The sequence below is a fragment of the Colletotrichum fioriniae genome (assembly GCF_027942845.1).
Source record: "Colletotrichum fioriniae strain IMI 355084 chromosome Unknown scaffold_4, whole genome shotgun sequence".
Taxonomy (NCBI): Eukaryota; Fungi; Ascomycota; class Sordariomycetes; order Glomerellales; family Glomerellaceae; genus Colletotrichum; species Colletotrichum fioriniae.
The window spans coordinates 82,695-98,671 of record NW_027076840.1 but is presented as its reverse complement, the minus strand read 5'-3'; the positions used below and the strand labels follow the sequence as shown (position 1 = coordinate 98,671).

The 15,977-nt window shown below is 53.7% G+C and overlaps 3 protein-coding genes across 3 annotated transcripts; all 3 read left to right on the top strand.

Annotated features, from left to right (window-relative positions):
• Positions 1 to 2,204: 2,204 nt before the first annotated feature.
• N0V96_003901 (uncharacterized protein) lies at positions 2,205 to 4,614 on the top strand (the record flags this gene model as incomplete). Its single annotated transcript, XM_065756969.1, has 5 exons — positions 2,205 to 2,369; positions 2,439 to 2,533; positions 2,601 to 2,706; positions 2,772 to 2,870; positions 2,926 to 4,614. The coding sequence occupies 5 exons, from the start codon at positions 2,205 to 2,207 to the stop codon at positions 4,612 to 4,614; spliced, it is 2,154 nt and encodes a 717-aa protein (XP_065614182.1).
• Positions 4,615 to 11,839: 7,225 nt separating this feature from the next.
• On the top strand, positions 11,840 to 13,329 carry N0V96_003900 (uncharacterized protein; the record flags this gene model as incomplete). Its single annotated transcript, XM_053187966.2, has 3 exons — positions 11,840 to 11,893; positions 11,963 to 12,034; positions 12,091 to 13,329. The coding sequence occupies 3 exons, from the start codon at positions 11,840 to 11,842 to the stop codon at positions 13,327 to 13,329; spliced, it is 1,365 nt and encodes a 454-aa protein (XP_053053928.2).
• Positions 13,330 to 14,264: 935 nt separating this feature from the next.
• Positions 14,265 to 14,779, top strand: N0V96_003899 (uncharacterized protein; the record flags this gene model as incomplete). The annotated part of the gene is made up of 2 exons (XM_053187965.1): positions 14,265 to 14,320; positions 14,395 to 14,779. 2 exons carry the CDS (start codon positions 14,265 to 14,267, stop codon positions 14,777 to 14,779), a joined length of 441 nt encoding a protein of 146 aa, XP_053053927.1.
• Between the last annotated feature and the right edge of the window lie 1,198 nt (positions 14,780 to 15,977).

Here is a 15,977-nt window from a genome sequence, read left to right as displayed (position 1 = left end):
AGGGTTTGGCGTCGTGTTTTCGTACACCACCAATCTGGCAGTGTGGACTCTGTGTTTCCGTCGTGAGCGGGGCGGTGCGTTTGCGATTTCGTCCTGTGGTCCGCGTTCGTTGTACGAGGGAGAAAAAGAGCCAGGGAACAATAGCAATACTGTCAATTGTTTCTTCGTATCGAAGTCCCCGACGAGGTGACGGAGTGAAGGAGAAAGAGGCATAGGCTGACTAAGGCGCATTGTCCAGGGTAGATTCAGTGCCCAGAGTCAAAAGCACTGTAAGGGTACTTATCATCGGTGCCCCCACAAGGCGGGCAGCTGGAGACGGGAGTTTCTATTCTCAGCTTGTCCATGGCTGACTCCCCAAGGCCACTGGCGCGGCAGGGGCCTCCCCCACAAGGCAAGATGGAATGGTAGGTACTTATCTAACCGTTGAGGTTCCTAGGCACTAGCAGTACCCAGGCACTTTGGAGGGCAGCGAGGTGGGCAGTGGCAGAGGCTTCCAGGTTGCTTCGGGTCCCGAGAACACGGGGTGCCGTCAGGGGCCGAAAAAGTACCGGTACAGTGTGTATCCAGATGTGGGCGTGTTTCACCCTTCCCATTCAGCCCGTCTCGAAACTGCCAGGCTGTGAGGTGAGCCCCTGGAACCTTACTTGCTGCAGGGCTCATGCAGAGAGCAGCAGAGGATACGAAGTCTTGCTGGGCTTCCTACTTCCTAATACTGTCTAGGGTCTAGGTAATGCGGCATTCGGATCTTGCTACATAGACTTCCGACTGAGACGATGGGACGGGGATGAGACGGCAGCCCAGGGAAGAACGGCATACGCATGAACGGCTTTCCGCAAACTCGTAATAGTGTGCTCTCTGCCTTAGTCGTACTGTCGGTACGCAGTAGGCAAGTAGGACTCTAAACTATCCAGTCCGGTCGTTTATTGTTGATAGGGTCAACCAATACCTAGTCTCTGCCCTGTGGTGTTGGGGACACCTGCCCCCCCGAAATTCTACTTCTCGGGTTGTCGCTGGCAAGCACGGCAAAGTGCCCAGTGCCCAGCTCGTGTCGGCTACGTCCGGCCGACGCTGTGGAGCATGACTACGTAACTTTGTTCTAAGGTCCCAAAACCATCCTCATCGCCATCAGCCGTGATCTGAGTGTCCGTACATGCCATGAATATTAGCATCGAGGGATTCTGCGAATAAGTAGATACAGTAAACAAGACGCAAGTATCAGTACACGCATGATCGTAGAGCGATATTGGGTTTTTTTGCCTTGGGCCCACATCAGAGAGGTATTCAAATACAGCAGGGATGATTGCCAAGATGCGAGGAAGGATTTTTGAAATTGCCCGGGAAGGGAGAGAAAGAGAGGGAAGACCAAAAGGGTCGGTCGTGCTCCCGATGGATCCACTCCTTCCCGAGCATCACCGGCCGCCGCGTGTTCAACCTCCGTCCTGGACCCCCGGTCCTACCCCGTTCTGTCCTTCATGAGTGTATTATGTAACTTTGCCTTAGGTAATCTGAAGGTACCATCTGGAAGGGAGGTATCCCAAGGTAAGGTACGTTGGGAAGGTTCCCTGTCCGTCAGCGCGCACAAGCTCGGACCCATTTTCGGTGCCACCCGCCGGGCAGGCGCCCACGCGCCTGTACCTTAGCTACGCCGCGGCCCAAACGCGTCCAGAGACAAGATCGAGTAGGCTGAATGTAGCACTGACGTTCGGCGTTCATCCACGCCAGAAAGTAAAGTACTCCGTAATTTGATTGCATCCACTCGACTTCATCCCGTGTCTTTTGCCTCGCCTTGCAATTATTTCACCTTTTAGTACTGAGCAACGCCCCCAGCATTCAACTTCCGTTTCTTCTCAGTCGAATGCCCACCTTGTGTTCTTTTCTTCGTCTTCCTCGATCAGCTCTCGTCTCGGTCCATACCGTCAGCCGCTCGTCATCACCTCACGATCCCTTCCCTACAGTTGACCCGCAGACTATTTCGATTGATCGACGGCCGGCCTCCTACCCCAATCCGAACATACCTCCTCGAGACCTTGACCTCATCGGCGCTTCAGGGCGCGACTATATCGTGTCAATGACGCGACAGTCCTAAATTATACCCAAGACGTCACCAGCAAGCTTTCCGAGCATCATCAAACCCCACGATTTTTGGCCGCAATAATTCCTCCCTCGACCACCTCGGCGCATCAACGCAGAACGCAAGCACAAACATGGTCTCGTCTCGCAAAAGGACACTGCAGGAGACTGAGAATGGCTCGAAAGAAGAAGACTCCCTGCTCCTTCGCTTACGGAATCAATGGCAATTCGCAAATCTGTGCCAGTGGATCTATCTCTTTGGCAAAGTGGTCAAGATTGATGACAACCTAGATACTGAGGTTTGCGACTCTTTGCCCGGACTCAAAACATCCCGTGGGAGCTACCATTCACTGATTGCTCGCTTCTAGGATATTGAGGCCGAATGCCTAAAGCCGAATGCCCCTGTTCTCCAGGATATCGGTCTCGCCTTACTCAAGTTCGTTTCGTCGCATCGTGGCCTCACGTAAGTTATTCAATATTGTTAATGTCGCTTGTCGCATGCAAGAGCTTCCCATGCTAACTTGTCGAAGACACGAGCTCTTTGACGAGTACACACGAAGACAATACTTAGCAAGAGCACCTGAGAAGAACCCATTTGGCACAGAAGAAACTGCAGCCAAGTTCACGGACTTCGATGTCTTGACCAAGGCAAATTCATGTTTAATCTCTGGGCCGGCGCATCGTGTCTAACTGGGACGCAGGTACGAATTCTTCAACAAATGACACAATGGGTTATGGTTCGCCCCGAGCGCGTCAGGGAGAAGATGGAAGAACAAAAGGACATTGATCAGACCAGCTGGGTGAGTACTCGAGTGTTCTTTTGTTATGCTTTGGTGCTCTAACAGGTCCGGACAGCGGATTGAGCCCATCGGCTGGGATAAAGACGATCGGACGTATTTTGTTCTCGATGACAATAGAGTCTATCGAATGACTGAACCGCCAAACCCATCTACTCCCAAGAAGAAGGCCAAAGCTGCCAAATACGGATCCCGCTCAAATAAGAGACGGCGCCTCTCAGCACCAAACGGTAAAGACCATGCGGACCAGTCTGTAAATGAACCGGCCGATAGTTCTGGGGACACAACCGAGGACACTGGCCTCGGCAGCATGAAATGGGAATGCCTCGCTGTCAGCTTGGAAGATGTACAGGAGATTATTGCGTCTTTCCACAAAACCAAGGACGACAACGAGAAGATCTTGCGAGACCAATTGCAGGAGCATTTACTTCCTATCCTAGAGAAGCAGGAGGAGTCGAGGAAGCGCAAGGAGCAGCAGCGAGAGAGAGAGTTGTTGAATCTGGCCAAGATGGCAAATGCGAAGCGTTCTAGCCGTATCGCGAATAAGGCAGAGCAGCAGAAGCAAGAAGAAAAGGCCCAGGAAGAAGCCAAAGTCATGCAAGTCCAACGAGCCGCAGCAAAGAAACAAGAGCAGCAGCAACTCAAGATCGAAAGAGAGCGGGACTTGAGACTGATATCCCGAGAAAACCGACTGAAGGAACGGGAGGCTCGCCGCTTACAACATGAACGCGAACTCTCTCAACTTTCAGAGGACAATCGCAGTGGCTCGGGTCGTATCTCGGAGCGACGGCTGCAAGCCGAGATAGAGAAGAACATGCGAGCACTGGAGGAGCTTGAAGACGAGGAGGAAGACTGGATCTTCGATTGCATCTGCGGTGTTTACGGCCAGGTTGACGACGGCACACATAGCGTGGCGTGCGAGAAGTGCAACGTCTGGCAGCACAGCAAGTGCCTCGGCATTAGCGAGACGGAAGCTGAGAAGCCAGAGTTTCATTTCGTCTGCCAATCATGCCAGCGGCGTGAGGAAGAAGCCGCGGCAAAACCAAAGACGACTATTAAGCTCAAGGTGAACCGCCCAGCTGACGTAGCATCCTCGCCTGCGAAGCAGCCGTCAATGGAGAGCAACCACCAGTCGAGCCCGACAGGCCATGCTGGGTCGGCTCCATCGAGGGGAGAAACGGTGCGCAAGCAAGAAACTGGGGCACTATCAAAGTCTGCAATCACTAGCCGCCGCTCTGGATCACCAACCCAACCTCGAGGGGCAGATGGAGCCAAGGAGACCAGCCCGGAACCAAAAACACCCAAACCTGAGAGTGATGATGGTGATGAAAGGCGAGCTCATCGTGAGAGTGCTGACAAGTCCTTGGCGAACGGTAACGGCAATGTGCCTGTAAGCCCACCGCGGGCTAGAACCACACCAGCACCGCGAGACGTCTCATCGCCCAGACATGGAAACTCCAGTCTGCTTGCCACGCCCATCATCAGTCGCGAGCATGGCATTCCGGGCTCGGCACACTCGTCATTCACGCTGCCCGCTCCTGAAGGTGGACTCTCTCCGACCAAGCATTCTCCCCCCGTGCCTCGTCCGCAGCCCCCAAGCATCAAAACGCCTGCTCTCCCTGCCGTCCTACCGCCTGTCGCGACGCTTTCGCCGTCCCCACGTCAGCAGATACTAACGCCACCTATCAAGCCTGCGGAGCCTGTTCGACGGCCACAGCCTCCAGGTGCAAGTCCAAATGCGCTTTGAGACAAGACGGAGAATCTGAGGCGTGCGCAAGACAGCTAAATCGATGGATACGCGGAATCACTCCTGTATAAGAAGTACAGAAGCCATGTCATGGCTTCTGCCTTGGTGGTTGAATTGTTATGACCCTTCCACAGAGTGGACATGACTTGGCTGTTTGGATGTATACGGATAACACTTGTATGACGAACGACTGCATAGAATACCTCAGGTAGTAACGAGTAGAAGATTCCCAAACACAAGCTCATGTGAAGGCGATCTATGTCAGTTACGCTGGAGACAAAACGACGGGGAAAATTGCTATCCCTGCGAATGAGATCGAGCGTGGGGTTAACCAGGTTCATTTCCTTAGAGATGTGCAAATGGCAACAAGTGTTTGGTACAAGAGACTGGTCGTGTTCAAGGTCAGACGAAGCTTCACGAGCGGCAGTACACGCTAGCTATTCCGTGAGGTCCGTTTGAACGTAGTTCCATACGGCCCTGGGTAAGCCGCCGCATGTCTCAGAGGTGACCGCTCTTACTGGGAGAGAGCATAACCAGCTGCACCAAAGCCGGCCACGATGATTATCTCGCAAGGCTGTATCTGAACGGCCTGGGCCGCATATCCCACTTACCAAACCACTCCCGTGCCTGGAATACAAAAGGTGAAGAGTCAAAGTAAGAAATCACCTCTCGTCGATCAATCAACGAACCAATGGCCTAAGCTTCGAGACTGGCTCGGGCGATGGTTTGAGCGGCAACCTATGCAACGGTTCCCTCATGTCTTGGACGGGGAAGACGGGGAAGACGGGGAAGACGGGCCCACGAGGACAGACATAGCCAGGGTAGATTTCGCCTGGTCTGACCTGGCACGAATCCTTGACGTCGCTTTCCCGGTGGTCTCGAGGGATGTCTCGGGCTGCTGAGATAGCAGATGATCGTCAGCGTGCGGTGGTCTATATCCACCATAGAAGACATCACCATTGGCATGTGACCCCTCAAGCTTACGGTACGGGACCATGACGGGCCATATCCGGCCGTCGCCGTGTGCTATCACCGGAGATGGCGCATTGCCATCCTCGGGTTGCAGAGCAACGGCGTCCTTGATATTATGTTCCTTTAAGGGAGGCAGTTGAGAGCGGGCTTGCATCTCGGCACATCCTCACCGCATGTCTTTCGGCTGCACGGCCTGACCAGAACTGTATGAGCAAGTGAAATGAGCGAGGAGCATGAGAGGAGGGCAAGGACAGTCTCCAAGGAGGACTGCAAGTCTGCCATGAGGTAGGCGTGCCCATGCTGCCATGCATGCACATGCGTAAAAGTGGAGAGGCGAATGGAGACGACCGCGGGCTACCTTGGAGCCGGAAGACATCAGCCAACCTACCTCACAGTAGTGCCAAGATGAGCGCGAGTCGTGTTGGACCTGAAGTAAACGCCGATACGGATACCATCTAGCGGGAATGGCGGAGGCGACGGCGGCGGCGGCATGGGAGTCCAGGGCCCAGACATCATCTCTCACCGAAGTTTATGAGGATCTGATTCTCAACTCCTAGTTCTGCGAATACTGATGAAGAGTTAAGGACCGGCCGGGGGGGCCGTTACAGCAGCCTAGTGATGCATGGCTCCTGCAAGAACAGGTGCCTTGCATGAATGGAAAAACGAGTGAATGCGCAGATGCATGCGGCGGTATCCGTAGCCTGTGGACGTCTAGAGATGATGTGCCACTAGACGAAAAGAGCGGGGGCCAACGGGAGTCGGGGAATTGGTATGTTGGAACTTGGTACTCGTAGGTAGTGTGGTGTGGTAGTTTGTAGATCTGACCGGCTGTGATTATCGGATGTCATTGGATACGCTCCGTTGGGATCGACATGGGGCCTGAGGATGCAGCATCCCACCATCCATCCATCCATCCCACCGTACCACCGCCGGTGCTGTTCCTGTGTGCCTGCAGCGCGGCCGGCCAGTGCCTGCGTATGTGGAGAAGAGAGCGAAACAGAGGCGAGATGGGGCCGCCGTCAAGAGTCAGGACGAGACACTACGTAGTAAGACGCAGACTAGGGGACTTTCTGAGCCAGCTCTAGGGCCAGATCTGGAGCCAAGAGGCACGGACGAAGACATGGCGCAAAGTAGCTTGCAGGCGTAAGCCGCAAGCGCAGGATGACGGGCGAGTAGTTCGGATGGCAGACGACCGGGCAGAGTCCCTTAGGGCGTCTGAAAGCATGGCGGCCAAGGTCGAGGGGGATGGAGAAGCTGAACTGGAGTCCGGAGGTCAGGGAAGGCCGGCTAGGTCAGAGGCTGACTGAGAGAGTGCGGTAGCTCTCCCGCACTCTGCAGAAGGCGGCATCCTTCGGAATACAACGGGCTAGCCGAAGATATGAACCTTATGGACCGGAAACTCTCATTTCTCCGGCTGGGCCAACACTAGGTGGGTAACTCAGGTATGCCTCACCTCAGTCTTGGCCCTAGGATCAGAAATTCCTGATGGTTTTTCGTGGTGTTCGACTGGCCAAGGCCGAGTAAGAGCGGAGAATAGTGTAGCAAAATTGGGGAGAATTCAAACACATAGTTGCTGAGTAGACGATGTGCTATGTAAGGTAAAGGATTGAGCAGATGCATAATAATTGAAGATGCAGTTCAGAGGCTGGTTTCTACTGCGCGCGTTGGGGGTCATGGGTGTGTCGGGCAAACCCTGGACACGGTGGGGACGATTTGCGAGTGTTTCCTATTGATGTGGGTTTGAATGGGAAACAACGAGATAAATTTGCTTTGCAATTGGAGGAGGTGCCCACGGTGCTTGGGGAGCGTGGGGAGTAACGATTAACGAGCGACCAAGGCCGAGCTTCCGACGTCGGCTGGGGGGAAGGGGGTATGTTCAAATGTTGTCAGTTGGAAAGTAAGGCAAGGTAATCCGTAAAGTAGTCTTCATTTAATTACCAGCTGGACGGATGTGGCCATCTGCTGGTCTGGCCCGAAATGGCGAGGCCTGGTTCCGATGCAAGTGCACGGTTGACGATGCAGATACCGGGGCTGCATGTTTGTGATGAAGCGAACGAACAGAGTGAGTAAGGTATGTCAGACGAGTGAGAATAGCGATAGGAACGTTGGCCATGGCTCCAAATATGACTTATGGTACCTTGGAGGAAAGAGAGAAAGAGAGAGATAGAGAGAGACGGACCCAAGTATTTGAGTTCCGTATCTCATACTTGGGATGAACGACAGGCAATCCAAGGTGCCGCCCAAAAATGGAAGTACCTTACTGTTAGGTTAAGGTACCCAAGAGACGAAATGAGCCGGAAAGAGTGAAGGGGACCAGGACGAGGACCAACGAAAAAAAGTTTTACAAAAGTAGGTAGGCACGTAGTAAGGTAAGGTACCTAAGGTACCTAAGGTAAGGTATGTTGCCCAAGACGAGATGGAAAAGAGATAGGTGCCTTAGAGCCGGACATGCACCGATCCCCACGCACCGTGGCAGGAAGGAAAGGCCGACGTAGAAGAGTCAAAGAAGGAGCGAGGTGGAATGCGCGCCACGTTCTGTTTCTGGACAAGACCAATTAGAACTGACGCCACCAACACTTCCGGCAGCAGAAGGAGCAAACAAACATTCCAATTCCCTGCCGGCCCTGCCTGCCTGTGCGGCCTGCCTGCCTCGCCTGCCCTGCCTGCCTCGCCTGCCCTGCCTGCCTCGCCTGCCTCGCCTTCCCTGCCAAAACCGTCTTGCGTGGTTGCAACTTGCGTGAGGTGCTGCGTTGGTTCTTGGTGGAGGACGGGGAGGGCAGTGCGTCCCACGCTCTCACTTCCAATCCCACTCCCACCCTTACTCCCAGCTTTATCCTCTGGGGCTCGTTGCTTTTTCTTCCTCCAGGCCAGGGCACCACGTTGCCGATCATTTTACTCTTGATGCTGGATAAGGTAAGCATGGCAAGATACTTACAAGATCTGGCCGCTCTTCAAACTGTTAATCCTGCTGATTCTATCTGAGCAACCCTCAGATGTTTACATCACATCTTCCAACCCCGGTCACCAGCGGTTTTGTACCATCACCTCCTCCTTTTCTCAACCTTTGCCTCACACGATATCACATCGACTGTAGCATGGCCTCCCTTGCTTCGGCCTCTCTTCCGATGCTATTCCGAAAATCCTGCGCCATGTTTCCTTCCCTGCTTTCTATCACGGATTGTTCATGCTAAAAAGAAAATTTAAAAAAAATTGGCATGTTCAGCCGCGGAGGGAGAGACGAACACGTGCACAGACATCCGGGGAGGCGTGGCTTGGCTAAGGGGAGGGGTGAGTTGAGGAGGGAGAATTGTCAGAGTAAACATTGTCAGAAGCTCAATCATGTATGAATGGGCACGACAAAATAGAGGGATGGGGGGAAGACAAGGGTGCAGGACAGGGCGAGAGGAGTAGCGAACAGGCCATCAGTCAAGCTGGAACTAGAGTGTGTTCCCTCGCGATTCCCTCGTAATTGACTGTGCCAGGAGATGGATCTTGGTCTTGAACTGACCGGCTATCAGCGTGAACCGGTGGGGGAAGACGGGATGAGATGACGAAGGCTGAGGGGAGAGAGCGAGACATGAATCCCTGTTCAGATGGGAGCCGTGCCGTCAGTTCAAGAGGGAAACGATGCGTCTCGTCACTTCTGAATGTCCGCGCTGGTAGCAACATCAGACGAGGCAGATGCAGCACCGCCCGTGCAATTCTGGCTGGAAAGCATCCTCAGACTTCATATGGAGAGGCGTGTCTCTCCACCTCAGCGATGCCCGCCCTGTCTTTATATCCCCTGTTGCTTGTTGGTGAGCAATGTCGTGCCGCGCCGCGCTCCTCACATCGTCTCTGCCGCTATGTTGGTGTATTTGCGTCGTTTACCGCCCCCGTCAACGTTGACCAGTTTCGTATACATGTTCAGGACCCAGGTCTTGCAGGAACATGGCATGGCATGGCATCGATTCCGTGCCGCGTTGGCCACTTGGGACGACCTGACACGAGTAATTATGATGGCAGCCGACGATATGACCGAGTTCGCGATATGGACACACAACCTAACACCAGGACACCGGACACCAGCATCCCCGGCATCAGCAGGGGCGGGGATCTCTCTCGCTCGCTTTAACCGAAGACGGCCAAACAGAACAGCAGCACCAACGGATAGGTTGCCATTTGGTGGTGAGGGCTTGGTAAGGCTGGTACGGCCGCCCGGCGCCGCTTTCAACCCCATGTCCGAATGCGGCAATCAGCTAGATGCTCTTTCGGACACAGAGAAGCCAGCGACGGCATAGAAGGGAAGCTAGAGCAAAAGAAGCAGAGGCCCAACTTGCGTAGATGCACATGCGTAACATGTAGACATAAAACCATCCAGCCCGGCCGAACGCTTTTCTTTCACTCCCCATCTCGCCCCTCCCCTCTTGCAAAGGGTTGAATGAATGAAGCCTCTCATCGGTTCTCCCTTCTGACAAAGACCGACTTCCCTTGGCTTTTTCTATATGCCTCTGGGTTTCTTTGAACACGACCAGGATCTATTATTCGCTTGAAATTCAGACTCAGATTCGGACTCAGATTCAGATTGAGACCCTCAGATATCCATCTGGTACGCTCTCTCTCTCTCTCTCTCTCTCTAACACACATACACACCCATACCATCCACACATACAGCCATCTCAGCTCAGCTCAAGTCAGCTCACCCTTGCCTCCTATTCCCATTTCAACTTCCCACCTATCCCTCTGCAACACCGCCGCACTCCCGTCCAGCTTGTGCATGACCAGGTCCTCGCCCCAGAGAAGGACCAAGAAAGAAAGAGAAAGGAAGCCTACTGGCAAGAAGACGCAGCGCGGCAACCCATCACCATCTTCACCCAACATTGCTATCTTGGGACCGGAAGAGCGGGGGTCAGAAGAATAGCCAATGTATGCCGGAGACGAGCAGAGAAAGAGAAGAGAAGCACCGAGGAACAACGAGAAGCGAACAACCGCCTGAACAACAACAAGAACACTCAAAGCCGATAAGAGAAAGCCCGAAGGTACCACCTAAGAGCATCAGCACTCTACCGCCTCTCTCTCACTCGCTCTCACCCCCACCTATCATCAAAGAGAAAGAAGACAGGCTATTCATGGAGTTTCCTGCGCTTGGCCTCTCGTCATACTACCAACCCTCATAAGCCTGACCCTGACCAGCCCTGGCCAGGCCTTCATCAGCTGGACATTGTGGTTACTTCCCATATCCCAGGAGAACGGTTCCAGATCACCACTGATCCCTGCTTCTCGGCTGCTTGCAACGTCGTTCACCTGCCCTCCATCTTGACCATCCCTGGTCCCTGCAACACCGCACCGCAACTCACTGCATACTTGCAGCTGCAGCTGCGTCTGCAATAGGCATACGGATCAGAGACACATACACAGGCAGAGACTCCAGGTACTTCCTGAACAGCCACCGGCACAAGGGCCCCTCAGGAACGAGCTGCCCGTAGTATCTCTGACTCTCTCTGTAGCCCTACCTCCCGTCCCCCTCTGGTCGCCGGGGACTACTACATACTCCCCCGTCCGATCCATCCTACCCAGCTCACCCTCTCCTTCTTTCTCATGCACACACCACCCCATCACCGGCTCCTCGACATCTACTGAATGTAGATAATCTGTGGATGCAGCTGCCTCTTTCAAGCACTCTGCTCCACTGCTGCCATACTTGTCTTCTTCCCTCTCTCCTTTACTCACCTGGGAGCCTGCGTCCGCTGCCATACACATCCGTCACCTGACCCAGGCCTTGCCCCGTGTTACCATCGGAGACCAACACTTGCCCATCGTCCAACGACTACATTATCCATACAAGAGTACCGAGACAACCGCAAGTGAATAACAAAAACAAACCAACCAGAAGATTTAGGAAAAGAAGCAGAACCCCCTCTCGGATCTGCAACACTTGAGATTCAGGCAACATTGAGAGAAATTACTTGGTCTGCTTCTTCGTCTTTCAGTCCACCGTCTTCGCCCTATTTTTGCTACCCAGTGAGCCAACACTGGTTAGCAACCGTCGACAGATAAATCCAACAGCTTTCCTCATTGCTTTTAGCTCTGTGGAATGGAACAAAACGGTCCTCCGTCTCCTGCTCCCTCGAACGATGATATCTATCCGAACGGACTGCATCACTTGATACGCCCGGAAGGAGCCACATCCTACCCCCGAGAGCACTTACACCCGAGTGATATGGGGGGCATGCAAACTCCCTCGCGATACGGTACGCCTGGTCCACAACAAGACATGCAATACGATCACCACTCTCCATACTCACATCGTCCACACGATGGTCAGATGGTAAGCAGCCCCGTCTTGAGCTCAGCTCCATGTGTATCAATACAGCATGTACTAAACAAGCCTCGACAGTCGTATAGTCATGGATATGACACAAGCGTCAGCTCCATATATGGCCCGATGTCCGGGGAGTTGAGCCACCAGGTAAGCAACTTCGCTGTTCATCATGGCAATACAGACACTTACATGCTTCCCTACAGCCGTACAGTACCCCTGACACGTCGCCACCCACGCCGTCGAGGCCCCCAGATGGGTTGACCACACGTAGCGGTCTCAACATCCAGAAGGGGTCGACTACTATCAAGCCGCTTGCAGTGAGAGCATCACGTGTTGAAAAGTCAACGCCCAAGAAGAAGAAAGAGCGGGCAAAGTCTGCCAAGAAGGTTGATGTCGTAAAGAGTCCGCTGAGCGAATTGGCAAAGGAGCAACCGCACATCCCAGTAGCGGACATTGGGGCCTATGTTCAGCGATCCTCGGAAATACGGATGAAGGAGGTCGAGGAGAGCAAGACGCCAGGCCGGATCAAGCGACCGATGAACGCCTTCATGTTGTACCGCAAGGCGTATCAGAACCTCGCCAAAAGCCTTTGTACGCAAAATAACCATCAACTTGTATCTCAGGTCTGCGGTGCCGGCTGGCCTTTGGAGCCGGAACATATTCGGGACCAATTTAATGAATGGGCGAAGGAAGAGCGGGCGAATCACCAGCTTGCTCACCCGGGTTACAAGTTCACGCCGTCGAAACCAAGACCCAAGGCGAGAGAAGAAGAGGACTCGGATCAAGGCGACATGGACGACATGGAATGGAGGGGCAGCCGCGCGAGCTCAAGAAGCAGGCAAGTGAGGAAGCCCCTACACGGCAGGAACGAAGCACCAGCGTCCATCTTCCAGAATTACCCGCCACTGCAGACAAGTCCCATGGGTCTCGGCGTGCAGACACAGTCCATGTACCATTACAGCAACCCGGGAAAGCCTCTCCCAGCGCCATACAGTCAGAACGGCCTTGGCGGCGGCCAGTATTACCAGCAGAGCGTCCACCAGCGTCAGGACGCCACCGGCTTCGTCGAAGACGTGCTCATCAGGAAGACGCCGTCACCAGCGATGGGCTATGCAGCACCATCGATGGACCACCGATACGACGGCATTGACCATTACGGCCCAATGTCACATCATGATGGTATTGATCCGATAATTGATCCGGGTCTAATGGGCCATGGAGGTCCTGCCTACGGCGACATGTACAGCAATCATATGCTACCGCGATGGACGAATCCGCTTAATTTTGGCGACGGAAGGCAGGAACTGATTGATGGTATGGGATATGAAGAAAGTCTTCTGACAGACCCTCAGATTCAGATCCTGAGAGGACCAGAGAGCAGCTGGAGAGTGGAGGAGCTTGACAGCAGCCACTTCACCAACAGCTGGATAGAACCAGAATGAGCGGAAGGAGATTTGTTTCGGAATCGACTCACTCCTGTTGTTTGTACATTGTCCGAGAAAAGGAAGGGCGTAAGGAGTATCGGGTATCTTAGAACGTAGGCGGAAATCTCATTTCTGTTTGGTTTTGTTGAGACTGGAGATGAATGTGTTATTGAAGACGGTGCTTGGGCAAACGAGCATCAAGTGAGAAAGGGTAGACGACGAGGAGGGAGGCCCGGAATTTGTCCCATTGAGGGCGCACATCCCGTAGCTAAAGCCTCTCCAAATACAAGTACCTACTTATTGCTCTTAACTTGCAGTGCCATCACGATAGGACCTGCGGTCCCGAGAGCTGAATTGGTGTTGATCAGTAGAAATGGCCGCTCTTCATCTTGAGTCCGACGCCCCGTCCCTCAGGCCCGCTCCTAGGGATGGCTGGCAGCTTGCGGGCGGAGTGAGGTTTGGAATCCCTTGTGAGCAGGAGGTTCCATGCCATGGCAATAAGATCCAGCCGTTGATATGTTTCCTAGGGTTGCGATGCACAAGTGACAATCCGGATGGGGTTGGGCGATACACGTGTGGTTGGCCATATGTAACTAAGCCAGGTTCGGCAATGTGTTAGTATGTTATCAGGAGTCTCGCTTGTGCACTATCTTCCCCACAAAGTGACACGCAACCACTATAACGAGGCTGCAGCAACACGCACGCGGAATGCCAAAGCTCCCGGCACCATCGACTTTAACATCGAAACAATCCTAGCTAATAGCCTGGTCCATCCTGCCCGTCGCCCTTCGCCCACCCCACCTACTGAGCTCTTGAGCTTGCTACCTTAAGGTACGCCCGGGACAGTCTCAAATCTTGCCCGGCATCAATTCAGTCAACAAAAATAAGTGTTAACATTCTGGCAGCTGATCAGCATTGCGCCAACGGGCTCGCGCCAAGTACGCTCCTACATCATGACGTGGATCTCGCGCTCGATCACAGCCATTGGCCTCTTTCTCCTCGGCCATGCGTGAGTCTCTTCTCTCCCATTTTCTGTTCCGCAGCTAGCCTCGTAACTGTACTAACACATGTCCTGTTGAACAGCTGCTACTCTGCGCAAGAGCACTCTGCGCTGCAGTCATTCCGAGCAGCTTCGCCTTTAGCAACATCTGCCTCGGCCACCACGTCGCTGCCGGCGGACATTACAATCGAGGCGGCCGTGGCGACTCTCATCGTCGTCCTCGGTATGGTTTTAGGCGCACCCAACCTCCGGCCGATCGAGTGGCGCGTGTGGGCAGGCAAAATTGAAAGAGAGGGCGAGATGGGATTCCTAACGGGCAGCGGGGAGGTGGAGAAGGACTACGCTGGCAACCCGTTTCGCATTCTCGAAAGTCGGCCTGGCTTTGCCGACATTCGGAAACAAAAGAGAGACTTTACGAACTGGGTCAAGGCTGGGGAAACGGCTGGAGCCGCGGCCAAGTCGGGCTGAGTTCTGAAATGGCGATATATAGTCAATCCAACAACATGCCTGCAACATGTTTTCATTGTGGGCACGCCCATGTCAAAGTGCTAATCGCAATGGCCTCGGAAGACAGCTGCCTACCTGGGGGCCACGATGAATTTTTACCCTTCACCACGCAGTTGGCAAGGTATCTAGATGCGGTGTACCTCCCGACACAGAATCAAGAATAAGAGAAAAGCATAACCCAAGAAGGGACGAACAACGGAGAAGACTCTTCCACATACTAGGTACACCAGCATCGGTAAAGTGCTCCTCGAGGTTGCTTTGGAAGGCAACCTGGCTTCGTGAAAGTTGATTGCCTGCTTTAATTACCCACTCATACGTAGCCCCGACGGTTGGAGGAAACTATGGAGAATATCAGCAAAGCTAGGTGCTCCTTCCGCGGTTCCGTCGTGCTTTCTGATAGGCACCTGAAATGCTCGGCAGAGCTACCTAATCAACGTGCGCCAGGGGCGCCATATTCACACAATTGGGCAAATACCATAAGGTAAGGTAGGTACTTTGCCTGACCAAGCTTCCCAGTGTCTTCGAGGCAAGCACGACTTGGGTTGGGATAAGTCCAGGTCCTTGGCATTTAGAGCTGCGAATTATGGGAACCTGCCGCAAGCAAACTCGTGCTAGCATACCTGGACATGCTCGTGTTAGCCGAAATTTGTCTCCTTCCACTACCTAAGTTCTACCGTTCTGAGCTTCTCTTCGTCTCGCTTTCGAACCATCCATACAATACATCACGCTTGGATTTCCAGTCAATTTTTTCCCCCAAGGACACAAATTACTCATTTTTGTCCCTCGCCGTGTCGAATTCAAGTCGCCCCGTCATTCCGTTCCATTTACTTGTACGTCCAGCAATGCCAGGACGAAGCAGCGTCAAGTCCAGTCCCTGGCGTAGTCGACCTCGTAGAGGATTCCCTCATGGAAGTTCTAGAGGTCAATCGAGAGTTGACTTGCAAAGAGGCTCGCGGGGAGACCAACAAGGTGAACCACGGACTGGCTCGGTTGTCAGCTCAAGAGGAAGCTCGTGTACACCTCGTCGTTCGAGGGGATCTTCCGCTCGTGCATTCCGAGGATCGCGCGGTACTTCCAGTGTCGTTGGTCCGCACCACACCTCGCCCATTTTCTCGAGCCCTCGTGGTAACCGTGTACCATCACTTGAGGGGAATTCGCC